The 21,342-nt window shown below is 41.5% G+C and overlaps 1 protein-coding gene across 9 annotated transcripts in view; it reads left to right on the forward strand.

The window, feature by feature from the left end:
- The window catches only part of NLGN4X (neuroligin 4 X-linked), a 280,407-nt gene that overhangs the window by 164,161 nt on the left and 94,904 nt on the right, over window positions 1-21,342 (forward strand). For 5 of the 9 annotated variants that reach the window (XM_027609210.2, XM_027609212.2, XM_027609214.2 and 2 more), the window contains exons 5-6: window positions 2,609-2,668; window positions 6,110-6,262. In XM_027609210.2, the coding sequence (XP_027465011.1) occupies window positions 2,609-2,668; window positions 6,110-6,262 (213 nt within the window). The remainder of the gene's footprint in view (window positions 1-2,608; window positions 2,669-6,109; window positions 6,263-21,342) is intronic. The other 4 variants (XM_027609215.2, XM_027609216.2, XM_027609218.2 and 1 more) reach the window with 1 other exon arrangement.

Below are 21,342 nucleotides of genomic sequence, written 5' to 3' on the forward strand. Positions count from 1 at the left end.
GAGTCTTTTTGGGGTTGATGGAAATGTTCTAAAGTTAGTTGGATTATGCCGATGGTTGCGCAAGTCCGTGAAAAAGTCAGAGAATGTTATGCTTTGATGAGTTGATTTCATGGTATGTAAGTCATATGTCAGTAAAGGTCTTAAAAATCACACTTTGACTAACAGAGAAATTTGGTAAGGAATCAAAGAGGCAGGAGGTTATCCCGGCTTGCTACTTTATCCTCGATGGAACTACATTATGGAAATGGTGAAAGCATTACTAATCTTCAGAACTTGGCTCTCTTTGTTGGGGAAGAGAGAGCATCCAGCCCGAGACGTATTTCAGATCACTCCCATTTTGCGCCCTGACCCAGTGAGCCTGAAGGCACGGAGAGGTGGGTCTTAGGAGAGGGTTCTGGCATTTCACGCCCCTGACACCTGGCTTGCAGAATGGACTTCGGGCTTACGAAGGACACAGCACATAGCGAGGAAGAGAAGAGAGATTCCGAACAAGAATATTCAGGAAGGGGCAGGATTATAAGAACACGTTCCTGGGGAGGGTAAAGTGCAGGTGTGGGGTCTTCATTAAAGAACGCCTTCTCCATGTTGAGAGCGTGTGTTCTGGATGCTGCGTTAGAACAAGAGGGAGTCAAACTTAAAAGGAACACATTTTGTTGGAAGGAATCTGCTGAATCCGGGAGTACCTTCTCACTCCCATGGATTTGACTACACCCTAATTTTTTTCCAGCCATTTTTTTTTCTTTTTAAATGAAAGAAGTGACCCATTTCTATAGAAGCTTATCAGATCTTCTTCCATGAATGAATGGAATTTTTTTTTCTCCAAAAAATGAGAGGACTTGTTTTGTAAAAGAGTTTTGTGTATCGTTCATGTCGTGTACTTTAGGAAAGGCTTCCCTTTTAGGCTCCTGTACACAATTTCATCATAAATTCAAGTCCATGAGTTCGCTTTGAGATAGGTTCTATACTGATAAACCCTGACAAAAACATCCCCAAAGACAGTCAAGCTCATTTGATTTTTTTTTTACGGTTTTTTTCTTTTAGATATTTCAATGCAGTGGTGTTGTTGGATATAAATAGATTTTGGTATCAAGCTAATGACTCTAAGAGATTGACATATCAGAGTCATGATATTTCCTAAGGGTTTGGAAATGAATGTGTTGTAAGGAGAACAGGTGGGTTCCGACAAGACTCAACTCTACTTTTAGGTAGATGAGGTTGAATTACTGGTAGCCTGGAGTTTCAAGGGGCCCCAGGCACCTCTTCCTGGCTGTCTTCAATGACCTTATATTAGATGCTTGAAATTCTCTATAGTGGGAATAGCTAAGCCTCAAAAATCAGCAAATCAGATTTCCCACCCACCCACCCAGGTCTGCTTGCTAACAAGTGTTGAACCACATAAAATGGACAATATGTAAACCGTAACTGACCTACAAAAACAGCAACTTCAAATCTTGGTTTTGAAACATGATGAGTTCCTTTGAGTTAAGTAGAACTTCTGAAAGAATGTCATTCAGGCACTTTTGAAGTTAATGGATCTGGGATAGGCATTCCCCCAGGGCCATGTCTGTCTATAAAAAGAAGACAATTTAGCTAATTAACCAAACAATTCAAGCAATATGAAATGTTTTAGCATGTTGTATCTGGAAAATAGGAAAAACCAAAATGGTGCATTCTATATACAGAATGTGTAAGAGAGTGTTCTTTGGTGTAGTTGAGGGACGCCCCCACCTCCCATGGAGATTCTTAGGTAGCTTATCTTACAGGTCATCAAGGTAGGTGGTTTTATTTATTTATCTTAAATTCAAGGAGCAATGACACCAGAGTAATACTTCATAAGTGTTTCAAACACAGAGAACATGATGTATAATGTTTTCTCTCGTCTTAAGAAAACCTTATTGAAAATGGTAGTTGTGTTGTTGCTGCTGTTTTCTTTTTATACTAAACAGTAGCAAGTACTGGGTAATAGCTCTCTAGCCACTGACGAGAGGTGACCGTCATGATTTAAATTAGCAAATTGACTGACATTTCTGATCTGTATTTGAAATGCTCTGTTTTAAGTTCTTCTGCATGAAATGAATGTCAATTTTAAGTATCTTATTGAAAATTCTTCTGTGTTTATTACATAAATGTGTTTTCTTTTACCTTATGGAATGTCCTAACGAAAGTGTATTGGTGACATTTCATGAATTTATGTAGATTATCACATGTTAAAATTAGAGGAACATTGAATAGTTCATATGCATTTCTTTTAAGAATGTGGGAGATCCTTTTTAATAATTTAATTTTCTTTTTTTCAAACTCACATTAGCTCTTTTTTTTTTTGCAGTGTTATCATTTTAACCCCGAAACTGCATTTTCACAGGATAGAGAATATTTTTTGCAAGTAACATTTTGAATTTGTTCTTCTTGACATCTTTATGTTTTTATGCATTTTGCATTGCCCTATCTCATTTTTTTGAAATCCAAATGTAACAACATTCAACTTTTTGTGTGACATTTTTTTTTTTCTTTTACTGGGTAGTATCTCTCTCTTTTCTGATTTTTTTGCAAACCTGTTGTTTTTGAATTCTCTTTTTTCCCTTTATTTTCCTTCTCAATATGACCCCAGGAGCCAACACAAAGAAAAACGCAGATGATATAAGCAGTAATGACCGTGGTGAAGATGAAGGTATTTTTTGTTTTTTCAAAGCTCAACCCTGATGCATGGTTTTATATCTCTCTCTCTATTTTTTTTTTTATTTCAATCTCTTTTTCCTCCCCTTCTCTGAAACGAGTACACTTTCGTGTGCTTCTTTATTTCCTTCTTGTTTGGAAACCACTGTCCCTTTTAGTCCCAAGGACCCTGTACATGAATGCAAACCACCTGTGAGAACTATAAACGTTTCTAAATATGAAGTGAGTAAAAAAAGAAAAAATGTTATTTACAAGGAAGCGCATCTTTTTCTTTTTGTTTTTTCCTTTTTTTTTTTTTCTTTTTTTGGCTTGGTCATAAGAAGAGAAAATGAAATTTTAGAACATGCATGTATATGTTCTTTTCTTCCTTCCAAAGGTTATTTTGTAAGTTATATTGTATTTTGGAGCTTTGGTCTTCTTAATTCCTTCTACGAGCTGCCAAACTCTGAGAGACACCTTCGTACAACTTTTTGGGTGTCTGGCATTTCTGCTTTTGTTTGTTTCTTTCTCTTTTTCTTTTTTAAATATACGGATTTAAAAATAGGTTTCAAAGAATCTTCTCTGGTTCACAGTGAAATACATGAAAAAGTATTTTAACGAGATGTTGTTTCTCTGAGGGCTGCTCTTTAGCAGCATTTAAGGGGGTTGGGGGGGCAAGGCTATCATAGACCCGAAAACAAAACTGTCAGAAACCCCCTAGATCTATCCCTTTTCCTTTTCCCACCCTGGCTAGTTTGAAAACTTTTTTCACCAAACACCGCCCCCCCCTAAATGTTCGGTTGCTATGGGAAGTTGCTTCGTGAAGGATCCCAAGTTACTGGACAGATTAGACACCAGAAGCCAATTCCTGTTCTTGACAATATGGAAGATAGTGGCCTCCGAGCGAGAAGGAACACAGGGTATCCCGATGCCTTCAGGAGAATCGATACTTTCAAACAAAGCACACGGCCCCAAGTATGTTGCCGTGGTGCAGGCCCCGTAGGGCGGGTGAGAAGCACCTTTCTCCCATCCAAGGAGCAAAATGCATGGACCTCTGTTTATTGACCACAGAGGACGAAGGCCCTTGAAGAACTTTTGGGTTTGGGGCTGACAGGCGATGTAAGGCAGGGAAGCGTCCGGTGAGTTCTCCCCGCCAGGCGGTGAGAAGTCCCTCTGGGGGCCTTCCCCTCTACATCTTTGCATTGCTGGCTTTGGCCTCTTTCCTAAATCAACTGTGGTCCAAGAAGTTTGGCCCATGTTGCTTTCATGGCTGCCTCTCTTCACATTGTTATTATTTCACTATTATTGTCATTCCCCTGTGTTCACGGGGCTTGTCCCTCCCTCTGACGTCTGTTTGTGAGGTCTTTTGTGATTTAAGACTAGCGTGTCCTGCACCCGACTCGCCCACCCACCTGTCCTTTGCAGACGGCCCCGGAATACCTGCAGTCCTATCAAAATTAAAAAAATGTATTAAAACAGAAAAACTTTTTAATTTTTAAGAAGATTCTATCAGACCACATAAAAATAAGAAAAAATGTATTAAAACTAAACCCCAAACCTTTTCTTTGTTCTGTTGCCCGGCCAGAAAGATAATTTGCCTCTTGTTCTGTATCTCTTATTTGTGCATTTCCGTTTGATGCCTAGGACCTGTTTTCCCAATGCTCGAAATGCAACTTTCTTACCATAAAATGCCCCCTAATTTTCACTGAATAGCAATAACTTGTGATTTCTTTTTTTCTTTTTACTTTATATTAAATGGACATCTTGTTATTACTTCCTCAAGATCATGAGAACCTTGTTCTGTGGGTTTGGAAAGCTCAGAGATGTTAGCCTAACATTTTCTCCAAGGAAACCCCTTCAAACAGCCCTCAAAATCTCTACTTATTCCTTTTCCACAGTGCAGTAGCCAACAGCGTGTACTGGGAAAAGAAATGAGGGCAAATCCACTAAATCAGGATCCAGAGAGAGAGAGGAATAAATCATGCAAAACGCCACACCTTTCTAGACAACTGTGTCTTTCAAAATCCCACGTAGTGCATGATGCTTAGATGATGAATAAAGGACTTTTACTCTATATTTGAATTTTATTTGAGAAAATAAGATCTGTTCTGCTATCTATTCATCATCTGCAGAACCATGGGGCCGTGATACTCTTTCCTGTACTTGACTGTGACCAGTGGGTTTCTCGAGTCTTCTGCATGCCTTAGTGAGGCAGCCAATGAACTCGTTTTGACATTGTGATCGTAATTCATTTTGTTAGCAGCCACCATCTAAATGATAGTGGTTCATTTCCTTGAAATTCCTTTCTGATATTTCAAAAGTGTCTTGGTGAATTAGAAGAAGAAAAAAAAACCTTGCTTGATTAAAAAGGTGAAAATAAATGTACATGGGTACATTTGGGTTTCTTTTGATAACATACAGATATTTAAATTATTTGCACACACATATGTGGATATATCCATATATATACATAGAGAGAGATTCAGAAATAATCATCATTGAGGTTAGTCTTCTGAAACATTCAATAGAAGTGCAAGGACTGATTAAACAGGTTATGTAATCAATACCTTTTTAGAAAGCAGTTTCTGCAAATGGACACATGGTCTCCGAATTTCTGTGCTCACAGACCATTGCAAAACATTGTTTTTACATCACTGCTCAATAAGGCAACAAAGGAATGACTAAGGGTACCCATTGTTTGCACATCACAATGGGAGTTTATAGCCCCTGTGAAAATATGTAGCATTTCACGATTTCCATCTTGTGTCATTTTTATTATGTGGCTTTCGTGTTTGTTAGTTAAATGTGTTGAGCTCTGACTACGGCCAGTAAATGAGAACAAAGACATTTGCTTGGGCATCTTGTTTTGCTTTGTTTTCGATGGTACCCATTTCTGTTCTGTTGATAATTTTTCACCCTTTCTTTGGTTTTTGTCGTCATCTGTCCCCTATTGAGCATTTACAGTCACTGCTGGTCTTGGGTGCTCATTGTGAGGTTGAAAATGAATCTGTAAGCTCACCTTTGAATAAAGAGGGCAGTAGTAGCAAAGATCAATGATCATTTTGCAGTTGATTTCACACTTACCTAGAGGCTGAAAACATCATGCTATGTGCTTCTTCAATAAGTCAGATCTTAGGACTTGAGCCCTGTTTAGGAAATAAGTATTTCATCTAAATTCTCTATATTTCGATGTTTTAGATATATACAGCAATGCACACATGCATTCCTATGACTTCAAATGTCTGTATGCTTCTCAAAATACCATTTGTAGGACTAGAAAATATCATCCCATGGACCCCTTTTCTTAAGCAGTCTTCTCAAGGTGTATATAACTCAAAAATAGACACCTGGTTGATTCCAGTCGAAACAGGGAAAAGTAATCCATGTCCCTTGCCCTTAGCCTCTGTTAATCAGTGTGATTTTTTTATTGTGTTTCCTTACTTGACTTTTTTTCCAGACATCCATGATCAGAACAGTAAGAAGCCGGTAATGGTCTATATCCACGGCGGGTCTTACATGGAGGGCACTGGCAATATGATAGACGGGAGCGTTCTGGCAAGCTACGGAAATGTCATCGTGATAACCATTAACTACCGGCTGGGCATTCTAGGTAAGTCATTGCCTCATGTCAACGCTGCACCAGATGCCGTGACAAACGCTTTTCGTTGTGCGGGGACTGACGGGTTTGAACCGTGTTACTCCAATGCATAGGAAGTTCTACTTCTCTGGGCTTCCTGGATGGTGCAAGAGATATTTGTAGCACAGTCTGCCTTCTTAGCTTGCACTGCTTAATTCTTGAATTGTGTTCCAGGGAACCCCCACCCTTCCTCAAACAACAGGCAGACTCCAAGGTCGCCTAAGTAAAAGGAAACTTCTTTTTGGGGGGGCAGGGCGTGAGAATATCCTGGGAGGCTACACAGCTCTGTAGAGTGAACACCTTTGCCGACGGGTGATGCTTTGGTAACAGATGATGGTAGCCATAGACATTGGCTTTCTTCTGTGGTTAAGTAGGTATGTTACTTTGTTTCTCCTGTGTTGGAAAATCTTTCACCTAATTCCTTAAACTGATGATCTGTGTTCGTTGGGACCCTGCTGTGGGGTCACAAGGACCATTGTATTTGCACACAATGGAGCTCAGCTCTTGGTTGAGTTTTTGCAACAGTTCACGATTTACCATAGAAAGATGCTTGCTAAGTTCATGGAAATCCAGCGTGACTCTCCATTTGTTCTGATGTTTCCTTCATTCCCCCCCACCCCGTGGGGAACTTAGAAAAAATATATGTTGGGCAGGGGGAAATATTTTCAGATTTACCTTCTTTTGGAGTTTTGTCTGCTTGTTGTACACTTTGTGACTGATATTCCTAGGTGTAGGTAAAAACGTTTTCAAGACAGCAATGCTTTAACATGGTGCTGGAAATTGAGTCTCTCACAGTGTGACTCTACAGAGTGAAATGTGTATATTGCAATGTGGTTACAGTAAGATAAATAAAGGGCACAATGGAGTTCTATGAAACAAAAATACAGCTGAGAATGTTCTCTCCAAATAGGCAAATATTAGCAAGAATATTTTATTTTTGCCTTGATGTTTTAATTTTATTTTGAGCATTTTTTTTTCATTTACATGGGAAAACGTTCATCTATGAGAGACCCCTGGAGCGGGGTGTCTGGTAGAAATGCATTTCTAACTTAGAAATGCAGATCTCCCACAGATGTTTTGCAAAGTTGTGCCTTTTGGAGCATCGATAAAGTCCTCGAAATTCCGAAATTCCCTGCTGTTTGTCTGTTTGTTTGTTTCTTCTTTCTTTTTTTTTTTTTTTTTTTTGCTTTAAAGGAAGTAAAAAGCTTTAGCGTCAAGAGCCCACTCCCTTTGTGATTTTATTTCTTTTTCTTTTTTCATAGGTCTCATGAGCCAGGTCTTGGTAGAATCATTTTAGTTAATTTCACGTAGCACTGATTGCGTGCGTGTCCCTACATTTTCCAGCAGCTTCTGGTTAGTCCTTTTGGCCACTAGTGCTTGAAACAGGAAATCGTGTTTCTTGATCTCTTACAAAAGGTCCATTCTAACAAAGAGGTGGAGAGAGGAAACAACGCGTTGGAGCACTGCACAGAGCCTTTTCAAAGAGGACAGTGTGTGGGGCTGCGCGTGGCGTCATCCCACTGAGGAGGAGCTCTGGGCTCTGTTTTCTGAATGAAGCCGTGGACGTGGAGCAAGTTCTTGTTTTGGTGGAGTAACAAAATGTTCTCTTGCGTGCATGATGTGTTGACATTCCTTAAAAGGTTAGATTTCAAAGCAAATTGATTTTCCCCGTCAAGCCAAGCTGTATTATGCAGCTTTACATAGAGAGCGCCTATCCATCTGGCCAGTTCGTGAAATGATGTGCAGATCTGGAAAACACTGTGAGGATGGTGCACACACACACAATATGTGTGCACATATATGCACATATATATATACACACATATGTATGTGCATATATATACATATATGTTATTTAAGAAAATGCTGTAGGGATTATGCATATAAATTATATGTACATATAATTTAAGAAAAGAGGTTTGCTTTTAGAATTTTTCTCCTTGAAAAATTTGAAGTCTACCTTTGGGAACTGAGAGTTAAAAAAAGAAATCATGGTACATAACAGAGCTGTAGCTGGTGACCAAGAAATCAAAGAATCAGTTTAGCATTTCTATGCCGGTCTATTTACATTCCGCGAATGAGCTACTGTGGAGGCGCTTAGAACACCACAGACCCCCTTTTATTTGCCGAGGTGAAATGTGCCAACTTTGCTGATTATACACGGGTGGTAGAGATTTCCAAATGTGACTTAGTTTATCTCCATCACGGATCTTGCATGTGCTCAGATCCTCTTGAAACCCGTCCCCGGCCCGCACTTTAGCTTCAAGGAAGTCGCTATTTTGAGTCTTGAGAAATATTTTTAAACCACGAGGATCCAGATATTTAAAAAGATGATCAAATAAAATGGCCCAGCCCGCGTGGTGATGAACGTTCTAATTAGCGCTTTTGATACGGGTAGATATGTTTTGAGCAAAACGTTGAAATATTGAGTTTCTTCTTCAAAACATCATTAGTGCATAAATGCTCTTTTCCTGCCTGAGAAATGGAAAAATATTGCTGGATATCATTATTTTTATGGAGAAATAAACGCTGTTTACCCATCCAAAAGAGAGGGTTAACAAGAGGAATGATGGTCCAAGCAGGAGGCTGGTGCATGGAGTGAACATAGATTTCAGAACGAGGCGGAAGTGAACTAGCATCTTACCCACATCCCCGTGTCTGAGCTGTGATGCCCAGAAAGGCAGTGAATTTCATCAGATTCTCTGTAGAAAGTTGTAGCATTCTCTGCCTTGCAAGGTGATCGTGGGAAGTTTCCCAGCCCACAACCGGCATCCAGGACACCCGATCACTTTATAATTTCCATTCTTATTAACATCGCTGGATAGCATATTGAGATCATTGTTGATCCCCAGAAGCAGTTGCAACTGGCCAAATATGGAATGGCTAATATCTGTCAAATACCATCCTCTAAACTGAGCCTTAGTTAAAAAAAATAATGATTATAAGACACTTGTCCTATAAATGGAAGGATCTCCACACTTGCTTTTTGAAATCAACCCTATAATATATGGGCTAGTCCGGGATGGTTGAGAGTTGTTAATATGCTGTTAATAAACTGGGATCGTCCCAGGCAAACTGGGAGGTGTCATCATGGGTATAAGAAAGTTAATTATGCCTACCCTTAAGTCTAGTGATCGAACTCGTGTTCCATTTATTTTCAAAGAAGATGCTCTTTTATAAACTTATTTCCTCTTTGTTTTGCTCTACACCTTGGTCATTGGGAAGGCACATCTATCCAACACTTGTGTCCCATCAAATCTACCTCTTATTTATTTTTTCATAACAAGTGTCCAAAGACCTCTGATATAAAAGAGAAATCTCCTCTCCCATGCTTTCTGATGGAAATGCTGGAATTTATTTATGGGTGGTTCTTGCCTCTCCTTCCCCTCATTGTCTCCCATTTTGCCTTTACATCTTGAGTTGGTTAATTCTACCTCCATTCAAATATTCACTTTTGTTTACCTCCCATGGACTCACTACCTTTTTGGTTACCCTGCCACGTGATGCCTCCTGCATGCTTTAAGTTATTTTTGCTTCAAAACGGTCCAACCGCTCTGCATCAGCAGCAAACTCATGGAGAGCCTGCAGCGTGGCCAGCCTTGGATGGCGGTAGCTGTTCACTCAATCCTCGCAAACCTCCCTGCAGGGGTTCGCTTACTTTATTTTCAAACGCACAAAGGCTAGGAGATGATAGGGATGCCCCCCCAGTGGGTTATTGTTTGCTCATTCGTTATTAGGGTGCTTCAGCGATGGTGGTATCTACCGGGCAGTAGCACTGTTGGGTCATGTCAAAGCTCTTTGGCGCCATTGATCTAATGCGTTATGGGCCAGTTGTGTGTGAGAGGGATGTTGTCCATTCTTTGCCTGTCTGCTGAGCATTGCCCATCACGGAGTCAACACCACCGAGGCAGATGGTGACCTCAACAGGTTTCTCACCTGATGGGTATTTTATGGTCTTAAGGAATGTTGCCCATGGATTTATATAACTGACTTTTTCCAGGATTCAGAAAAAAGTACCAGAAACACCTGCTTGTTTTTCAGGTGCTGGTAGCTATTCTGAAATTTTTGTCTCAGGGAAGGTTGTGTAGGGGTGTCCTGAAGTTGTGTTTAAGGCCAGTAATTGCATATATTCGCTTAGGTGCAGTGATGTCATGACTTTGAATAGAACACAGAGATGGTCTGAAATAAACGTAGTCTACTTGCGGAGGGAAAAGAGCAGGGGACTTAAAATTCATGTGACGAGAGCTCTTTGCATGCTGCAATGGTCTGTTCACCTTCGTGGTTCTGGTCTACTCTGTGGGGTCTTGGTTTCCATCTGAAATGGAGGGTGGGTGGGTGGCATTTGGAGGCAGCTCTTTGACATCAGCCAGAGAAGTCTCACTCTTAGGCGTTTGGTATGTTGGTATTCCATGTCAGATTCCATAAAAGGAGTCTGGGAATCACTGGGGCACAGGATCAACAAGTTCCTATGTAAAGAGCTATGATCTGAATCGCATATTGTGTGCATCATGCATGAGCGTTTTGCATCCGTGAAAATTTGGTGGGTCCCTATAATATGCCTTATGCACCTGTGTTGAAAACTGTCAAGGTGCCACGCCGAGCGTACCTCCGTCCCTCTTTCTTTGGGAGTTAGGTATGTTCGCTCTTTGCTAATTGCCATGTTTTATCGTTTTCTTAGACTGTTGTCTTTTCATTGTTTTTATGTTTTATTAAGGATTTTGTTTTAAATTACAAATGGAACCCATCTTATTTATCAAGTCAAGAGTTCGTAAGTGCATATGCCAAGGGAAAAAAATAATTTCCTCCTTCAAGGATCTGCAGGTCTTGACACTACTCTCCTAACTCCCGTTATGTTTCCTCTCCTTGCAGGTTTGCCTTGATTTGATTTCCCATGGGAAGAGTGGCATTTATTTTATCTATTTATTTATTTTAAAGATTTTATTTATTTATTTTGACATAGATGGAGAGAGCATGAGCAGAGGGGAGGGGCAGAGGGAGAGGGACAAGCAGACTCCCCGCTGAGCAGGGAAACTGACGACGCAAGGCTCATTCCCAGGACTCTGAGATCATAACCTGAGCCAAAGGCAGGTGCTTAACCGACTGAGCCACCCAGGCAGCCCAAGAGTTGCACTTAAAACGCAGTTAAAAGTTCAGTGGGTAGAGCAGAGAGGTGAAGTATTGCATTTAAGGAAAAATAAACACTAGTAGAGAAGTCAAGGAATATGGGAGAAATGGCAGGAAATGGGATCCAGAGGCAAGAGGAATTGTGCAGGAACACCCAAAACCAGGACATCGAAAGTCGGTGGTGGAAAGCATGGGAACCCATAGCAGAATATCCTCTGGTGGGCGGCAGAGGTGATCAGCCCCCCCTGAGAACAGGCTCTGGGTCTCCCTGCTGCACTAGTCTCTAAGATGGACTGGGAGGTGGCAGAGGGGTAGACTCTTCAGATAACAGTCATAACATGCATACATTGTGCAAGAGAACATGGGCCTTGCAAAAAAGAAAAAGACGAAATGTTTCTGCGCAAAATATGTTGTCTTTCATCATCTTCTTCATCAGTAGGTTTCTATGCATTTAATCCTCACTTGGAAACACTGTACTCCAGTCTTTGTTGTTGCTGGTGTGGAACATGAACTCTGGGAGTGGACAAGTCCTTGGTCCCGGTCTGTCCTTGGTGGCCATTGGTCTGGACTTTCGTCTTCTGCCTCCTGGTGGCCGGAGACGCCCACTGCATTGATTTGATTTATTCCGCAAAGAAGAGGCATCGTTCAGGATTAAAGTCCTGTCTTTGGGACTTTAGAGGAGCCCTGGAACAAACATGGAAACCGAGGCATTGGGGTAAAGACTCTGTAATGGGGAGGGTGCCTTCATGGAAACGTGGACATAAATCACGACCCAAAGAGGCTCCCTCCTGCTTGGAGGTGACAGGGGTCCATGTCTGTGGCAGGTGGAGACCCCCAGGGAGACGAAGCAGTGTTTTGGGATGAAGAAAGTCATGGTGGGGGAGAAGTTAGAACCCAAGACTTTTTTTCTTTTAATCTCAAGTGCACGAAATCATTGACCAGCCTGTGCCATCCTGTGGAGAATCTCCTTGATCCCTTATGAATGATTCAGAATTTCCTAAAGGAAGGTGGCGTTTCATCTTTATGGGCATCGCCGTTTTTCGAAATCACTTGATGGGAGAATCTATTAATCCATAATTTCCAGTTAACTGACTGCGGAGCATCATATAAGCTTGAGTTCCCAGTCACACGGACATACCTTCACAACTCTCCTGTCCTGGGAATGTTTGCATTCAGAACAGAGTCTCTCCAGACTATTAATTCGAACACAAGCCACGTTCCTTCCTTTGCATGTTTTCTTCATTTCTCTTCTCAGCCATTGTATGAACAGTAGATCATCTTGAGTTGTTTGAGGTCAGGTGGTTGTAAGGTGCCAATTCAAAGTGAATTTCTTGGCAAGGAAGAAATGTAACTCGGGTGTGGCAGCTATCTTGCACATTTAGGAACATAAATGTATTTCTCAGACAAAAGTACATTGTAACATTATTAATTGGGTATGTTGGGTCTAATGCTTAAAGTAGTGCGTCCTTTTATTTGAAAAAATAACAGCTTTTTTGAACGAAAAATCAGAAATATTGTAGAACGCCCCGTGCAACCATCCTTTGGTGTTACAGACATTGGATGTGCGTGAGGTAAAGTCTTTATGCAGGTAAATCAAATACAAGGCTCTGGCGATCCTGTTAATGATTCAAGATTATATGCCCTGACTTTCGTTGCATTCAGTGCGACGCCTTTTATTATGGGTTCAGATGTTACGGAGGGAAGGCTGTGTCCTGTGAAATGGGTGCGGTCATAAACAGGTGAGTAGCATAAATGCATTATCAAGATACACATTGTAGTATAGACGTATGTATGACCTGATCTCCCAGAGAAAGAGCATCAGTTCTACCCAATATAACTAAGACTTGTACCAGAATCAAGAGAACAGTTTTGCAATAAGGAAATATTTCCAGTTGGGACTGAGAAACGATTTCTGTCATTCAAAGTGACCCCCTGCCTCTTTACTAAAATATCCCGATGACGGTTTAGATGACCCCACTGCTCTTTTTTCTTAGAGATCTGCCATACGTTTCTGGATGTCTAAATACCTTTTCCCGTCGTTGTTCTCTCTGTCTCCCTCCTAAGCATCAACTGACACCCTTTAGAAATACCACTCATGCTTTTCTACGGGACTTCTTCATGAAAAGCATGCGTGGATGTCCCAATCTTTCCAAAAAAGCGTCCTGGGCGAATGGTACCTACTTCTCATTTTTCCACACTCTTGATTTTTTTAAGTTCCACTGTGTCTATTTCATCCCCCTCTCTTGTCGTTAACCCGTTTCCTCCTTTTTAATCGTATTTCATCAAAACTGTTCTCTGGAGGATCACTCAGATGTCACAGGTATTTCCTATGGCCCTCCAAATACTTCTCACAGCTTTTCACGCCTCTTCATTTTCTCCATCTTCTTGTAAATGACCCACTGGGCTTGTCTACAGCTGTTCCTTCTCATCGGTATCCTTTCTTTAAAACACTACACACCACCTGCACCTTTAAAGTATACAATTCAGTGGCCTTTTGTATATTCGCAGAGTGGCACCACCACCAACCCCACCTAAGTTTTGAACATTACCATCCCTCCAAAACCCAACCCAGCACCTACCCCCCCAACCCCCAAAGACTCAGGCCATCCCTAAAAGTCCCATCTCTATGCCTTCGCCTTTTCCCGGACGTCTTCATATAAATGGAATCACACACTGTGTGGTCTCCGCGTCTGACTCCTTTCACCAAGCAGAAGGTTTTCAACGTTCATCCGTGCATCTGTAAACTTTGGACTTTGTTACGTTTGGATGGCCAAAGAATAATCCCTTGTATGGATATGATGCGTTTGGTGTATCCATCCATCTTTCGATGGGCATTTTGGTTGTCCCCACTTTTTTGGATATTATTATGCATCATGGTGCCTTGGATATTCACGTACAAGTTTTTGCCTGACTATCTGTCTGCGTCTCTCCTGTGCATATGCCGAGGGGTAGCATAGCTGGGCCATAGGATAACTCTGTTTAACCATTTGAGCAACTTCCGATTTCTTTTCGAAAGTGGCTGCATTAGTAGCAGTATAAAGGTTCTAGTCTCTCCACATCCTAGTCAACATGCTCGTTCGTGTCTTTTTGACGTAGTGGTGTCATATTTGTGCATTTCCCCAAAGGCTAATGATGTTGAACATCTTTCCGTGTGCTCACGGGCCATGTATCTTCCTTGGAGAAATGTCTATTCAGATCCTTTGCCCACTTTTTACTTAGCTTTTATTGAGTTGCTAAAGCTTATTTTATTATTTTTTTAATAATTTTTTATTGTTATGTTCATCACCATACATTACATCATTAGTTTTTGATGTAGTGTTCCATGATTCATGGTTTGTGCATAACCCCCAGTGCTCCAAGGTTACTTTTTTTAAAAATAACATTTTAGATACGTGTTTCTTATCAGATACAGGATTTGCAAATATGTGTTTCCGTTTTGTGCTTTCCCCCACTTTTCTGACGGTTCCTTTTGAAGCACAAATGTGTTGTAATTGTCAGGCACTTCCATTTATGTGTTTGTTTCTTTTCTTTGCTTTTGCTTTGTCTTGTGAGCAAAGACTCTGCCTGAGCCGAGATGATGCCAGGTTACTTCTATATTTTTTTCTAAGAGTTGTATAGTCTTTGGTCTTATTTTCGACCTGCTCCATTTTGACTCGATGGTTTAACTATCATCATGTGCTTTCCGTCCTGCTTTCTATTGACAGAATACATCACACAAAGCAGTTTTTGAATATCAAATGAAACGCGCATCCCGGAATAAACCCCACTTGGGCCCAGTGAATAATCCCTTGTATATGTTGCTGGATTTGGTTTGCTAGTATTTTTTTTTTCTTGAGGACTTTTACATCTCTATTCATAAAAAAGATGAATCCGTAGATCTGTGTTCTGGTGATGTATTTGTCAGCTTCTGGTATCAAAGGACTAGTCTCCGCACAGAATGAGTGGGAAGTGTTCCCTTCGCTTCCATGGTTTTCAAGCGAGTGTGAAGGGTTGGTGTTAATGCTCCTTTAAACAATTGGTAGGATTCACCAGGGAAGCCATCTGGGCCTGGGGTTTTCTTGGAGGAACTTTTTTTTTTTTTTTTCATTACTACCTCACTTTCTCGGCTCGTTCTGTTCGGATTTTGTCATCCGTCCTTGGAGCTCATTTGCCGTCAGACATCCACATGGAAGGTACCCACTTGGAAGGTGATGGCACTTCTGGGCTTATCTCTCACACTACATTGTCCCTACATGTTTCATTTCCATCGTCCTACCCAACCCCACCGGAAATTGCAAAACCAGCACTTTCGACGGAAAAGGTTCCATATTACTCGTAACGCTGACCACAAAGAGGGAAACTTTCACTCACCTTTGTGTCTCTCTCTTAGCCCTTATGGATCTGAAAACAGGTCCTCAGCTTCACATGGCCGCAGCTCTGCAAAATGACTCTCGTTGCCCAAAGAGCCTGGCCCCCTTCTGTCCCCGCATCTCGCAAACCCGGTGCTGTCACGCCAGCCCACCCAGGGCAGAGCCCATCTGCCGCCCCCCACTGTCAGCCTTGCCTAATCATTGCACTCACCTGAGGCACGGATGCAAGAATGCGTGAAGCGTAGCTAGGACAGATCACTCTGCAAAGGTCTACAGATATGGACTCCTTTCAACCAGTGTTACCATGATCGGGGATTTGATCCTGATATTGTGGGTTTGGAAATCTAAATTTGTGAGCTAGGCAGAACTTGATACATCTGTCAGGGGAAGACCAGCATTGACCAAACTGCAATGATTTATTCATTGACCATGAGGCATAAAACCATCTGTAACTATCAAGAAAAGTTGATAGGGCATCCTTCAGCTGGGAATTGGCATGCAAAAGTCACAAGGTGTTATAGGAAGAGCCCTGAATTTAAAGTTTAAAGAAATGAGAGAGGGTGAAAGAGAGCTATATGTCTATAACTTTAAGGGATAACATATGCTTTCCTACCCTTACAAACATAGCTTTGCGAAGAAAAATACAATAGTGGATTTCTTTCTTTCTTTTTTCCTCCTTCCTTCCTTCCTTCCTTCCTTCCTTCCTTCCTTCCTTCCTTCCTTCCTTCCTTCCTTCCTTCCTTCCTTCCTTCCTTTCTTTCTTTCTTTCTTTCTTTCTTTCTTTCTTTCTTTCTTTCTTTCTTTCTTTCTTTCTTTCTTTCTTTCTTTCTTCTTTCTTTCTTTCTTTCTTTCTTTCATTCATTCATTCTTTGATTCAGTAAATATATACTGAAGTCCTGCTGTTTTCCACATGGTGCCTTTCATTGGGAATAAGATAGTGAACAAAAAAAAGACAATAAAAATCCCTGAGCATATAACATTTTTATTGCAGTGAGGAAAAAATAAAGACCAGACACGTCTCATAAAATGCACAGTCTCATATGATATGGTGAGGGCTATGGATCAATATTTAGCATAGAAACCTGCTAGATTGGCTTCTGTTTCATAATTTTCATACCTCTGCTCAAATTCATTATGTTTTGTTTCTGTTTATTCATAGAGTAGACTTATTTCCCTTAATCTCACGTCCTGGGGAAGGACGTGGCCTCTTATTCTGGTATATTAGTGATGTCATGTTTCTGAACTATTGGGTCAGCACTCTTGATGTTTTGGACAATTGTTCTTTTTGTGTAGGGGTCTGTATTGTACCCTGTGGGGTGTGAGCAGCATACCTGGCCTCTACCCGTCCCTGCTCGGTGTCCCATCATGAGATGGAGCAGGGATGCAGATTTCCACAAGGCTGAGAACCACCTGCCTTTGGTCACTTCCCCTCTCTGAGCACAGAGGGTCACACTGGCATGATGTTCCCTGTCCCTCAATTAATTCTGAACCGTGAAATTCACACTCCGGTGTACGTGGCTTTGTTTCTTCCTGTGCATAATGTTTACTTCCTGTAACCTAGTTCTAAGCTCCGCGAGGGCTGGGGTCATAGCTCATATTGCCTTTTGTCTTTGGAGCGTCAACCAGATAATAAAACACCTTCTGGATGATTAGCTGTTGTAGTGTGTTTGACTCCAAATTGCAAAGTGGAAGCCAATTAACAAAGGAGAGAATATATTTACTTGAACAATTTTTTTTTAATTGCAGTATAGGTGAACTCCTGGTTGTCAAAATCTGTGAATGCCTAATTTTACGTAAACCGTATTTATTTCCACACATTTACATTCAGCAGATGTTCCTTTTTCACAGATACTGAAAGGTTCCATTTTCCTCGAAATATCTACTTACGCTGGTGTCATGAGTTCAGGATTTATCTTCATAACATGTGGCTTAGCTTGAAGAGAGACAATTTATACTTGTGGCGTGCACATGGTCTTGAATTGAAACCTAAAGTTAAAAAAAAACATTTTAAAACCTGCATATCTTTATATTTTTATCAGGTTTTGATAGTTATAAAAACAAACCAAAATAATAGAGCTCTATTATAGAGATTTTCTTTCTTTGGCTCTTTCCACGGGTATTTTAAACAATGATGGTAAGCAAGACAATAATAGTGATTTTTTCCAACGGCTGTCTTAATTTTTTTTTGCAAATGACCGGCAAGTTTCTTAGATGATCCTAAAATCTCAATGTGTTAGTTTTCTAGGGCTGCCTTAACAAATTACCACAAACTTGTTGGCTTAAAACAACAGAAGTCTAGGGGCGCCTGGGTGGCTCAGTTGGTTAAGCGACTGCCTTCGGCTCAGGTCATGATCCTGGAGTCCCGGGATCGAGTCCCGCATCGGGCTCCCCGCTCAGCGGGGAGTCTGCTTCTCCCTCTGACCCTCTTCCCTCTCATGCTCTCTCTCATTCTCTCTCAAATAAATAGATGAAATCTTTAAAAAAAAAAAAAACAACAGAAGTCTATTCTCCCCCAGTCCTGGAGACCAGAACTCTGAGATCGAGGTGGGCCAGGGCTGCTGAGATCCAGGCGGGGCAGGGCTGTGCTCCCTCAGGAGGCTCCAGGGGAGGGTCCTCCCTGTCTCTTCCAGCTTCTGGGAGCTCTGGACATCCCTGGGCCTGTGGCCGCATCCTTCCCATCTCTGCCTCTGTCCTCATGTGGCTTCTCCTCTGTGTGTCTCTCCTCTTCTTGTCAAGAGACCAGTCATTGGACTTAGGGCCCACCTAAATCCAGGATGATTTCATCTCAGGATCCTTAATGAATGACATCTGCAAATACCCCTTTCCAAATAAGGTGGCCTTCTGAGGCTCCAAGTAGGCATGAATTTTTGGAGGACACTGTTCAGCCCATGTACCTAACTTTCTCAAATGGGTCATTATTGTGATTTCCATATGTGTGGATACAGGGGGTGTCCGATGTTTCCATCCAAGTGTTGGGGTGTCACTGGCTCAGGATGAAACCTGGTCCTTCACTCACTAGACCACCTTCATAGAAGACCCTAGGACTTTCTGTGACTTCACCTCCTTCTTGTGTCCTGTTTGCTTTCAAATAATGTAGTCATGCAGTATCAAGAAGTTTGTTTTCTGAACCTTTAAAACCTCTCCCCTAGTTTTAAAAGCAACAAAAGCATTTTTCCCTGTTAGCTACAAAACTCATGCCTTGTTCCGGCTACGGGTAGGGCTATATCTCACATATTCGTTTAAAATTCCAAAGCTATAAATATAAAGCTAAAATTCCAAAGCTTTGCTACAGCAAAGTGATAGTCCACCTTTCCTCTTTCATAAAATCCAATTACAAATGTTCCTTAATGCCCTGTCTGGGAATTGCAAGTTGGCCACTTGCCATCTCCAAATGCAGGTCCTAAAGTTTAACATATAAGATTAATACCGGTTTTTAAAAACGGACTTATTCAAATCCATCTGAAGTTTTAAAATGACTCATGGACTTCTAATGAAACCAATCGCCTTCTTATAATGCCTCCTGATTTCTTTTCAATGAAATCAATCACTTTACGCATCACCCTTGACAGCAGCTCTGGTGCACCTGAATCCAGGATCGGTGAGGTGATGTTCTTTATTTCGTATTTTCACTGTTGTCCCAGCTTGCTATGAAGAGATTATTTATTGAACACTCTCCTCTGGTTTTGTAAACACAGGTGAGTGATGATGGTGATCCTTACACACAAGCTGAGGCAGGTCTTGTTGCTGGCGCCCCGTGCCTGATTCACGGATGCCACATGGCCTTCACCTGGGGAAGGACCAATACTCTGAGGCCATGTGGCTTAGGTGGCGGGTGGGATGCAGGACATAGCACGAACGGAGATGCGTAAACCCCGTGAGATCTGTGCCCATTGCTCACACAGAGGTGATTTTTTTTCCCTGAAAAAAATAATATCTTCTTATGGCCTCAACGGCAGAGCATTTTGCCAGCAAAAATAAAATAAAATATTCCTAATTACAGGGAATTCTTAGGCTTTATTTTTTATTTCCTAGAAAGTAAAAGCCGAGAATCCTGCTTCAGATTGCTCGTAGTTTCTGATACTACTAGCCCTGTTCATAAAGCATGAACAGGGCTTCCTTTATTAATTTACACGGAGATCCTTTTTATTCTGAGATTTTTTTCCCATTTTATTGAGATATAATTGACCTATAACATTGTAACAGATTCAGCTATGCAACATGATACATTGTAACACGTACCACAGTACACCGTAACACCTTTAGGTGCATAGTATGATACATTGTATCAGCAGTAGGTGTGCAGACATGATACATTGTAACAGCTTTAGGTGTGCAGCCTGATGGTTTGAGGTATCTCTATATTGTGAAATGATCACCACATCAGTTCAGTTAACATCTATCACCTCATATAGTTACAATTTTTTTTCTTGTGATGAGAAATTTTTTAAAGATTTTATTTGTTTATTTGACAGAGAGAGAAAGAACGAGTAAGGGGAGGGGCAGAGGGAGAAGCAGACTCTCTGCTAAGCAAGGAGCCTGATGCGGGACTCGATCCCAGGACCCTGGAATCATGACCTGAGCCGAAGGCAGATGCTTATCCGACTGAGCCACCCAGGCGCCCCTTGTGATGAGAATATTTAAGATTCACTGTTGGGGGACATTAGCCTCAGTGCAAGTATAAATTTAGACACTGTTACACACTTTCACATAAAGATGAACAGTACAAATATGATTTATAATTCATGATTAGAATTTATGCATTTTTGAATTTGCAGTGGGATTTCTGTCAAAAAAAAGATCTGTGACATTCATATTCTATAAAAAGTATAATCAGAAGTCGGTAGAAGTCCCAACCTACCACCCCATCATCGGTCAGTTCTTTCAGATGGTAGGCAGCGTGTTGGAGACCTGGAAGCTTACTGAGCCGTGGGGAAACGTGTTGGGTTGCTGGATTATGGAGGAGACCCAGGAGGGGTCTTACGGGAGGGGGCCGCAAGCAGGAGCCCCTGCTCAGGGCTCCTGGCCCCAACAGTAGCCAGCCATCCGAGAAGCGTTCCCTGATGTCAGCAACCAGCACAGCGGTGCGGGGGCTCTGTAGTCACTTACCTGTACGTTACCTGTAAGATTACACCTGCCTGCATGTATTCCACCTGCCCTGTGCGCTTGTGGATTCCTCTTACTGACCCAGCACATGAACTGGCACCTCCTTCCCCACACTTACCACTATCACTGATGCTGCATTTGCTCATTCTCTGCCCCATTTGAATAACCAGCCATGGGATCCATTTGGGGTTGCACCTCCAGTGCAAATCCCCATGGAACTTCAAATGTGAGAAGAAAGGTGATAGAAGAAAAACACAGATGGAGAGCTTATGAGTCAGAGGACCCTCTTCAGATAACAGAGGGCAGATGATGGTGCCTTAGCTCGGGGCCGAAGCTGGCTGAAACAGGGACCTAGGGCACGCCTTTGAATTGGACATTTTAACATGGTTAATTTTATGCTACGTGAGTTTCAGTGTAGTACAAGAAAAATAAAGTCTAAAGCTGGCTAAAGTCCTTCCTGAGCTCCCCTATTTAAGC

The sequence above is a fragment of the Zalophus californianus genome, chromosome X, assembly GCF_009762305.2.
Source record: "Zalophus californianus isolate mZalCal1 chromosome X, mZalCal1.pri.v2, whole genome shotgun sequence".
In the NCBI taxonomy this organism is placed as follows: Eukaryota; Metazoa; Chordata; class Mammalia; order Carnivora; family Otariidae; genus Zalophus; species Zalophus californianus.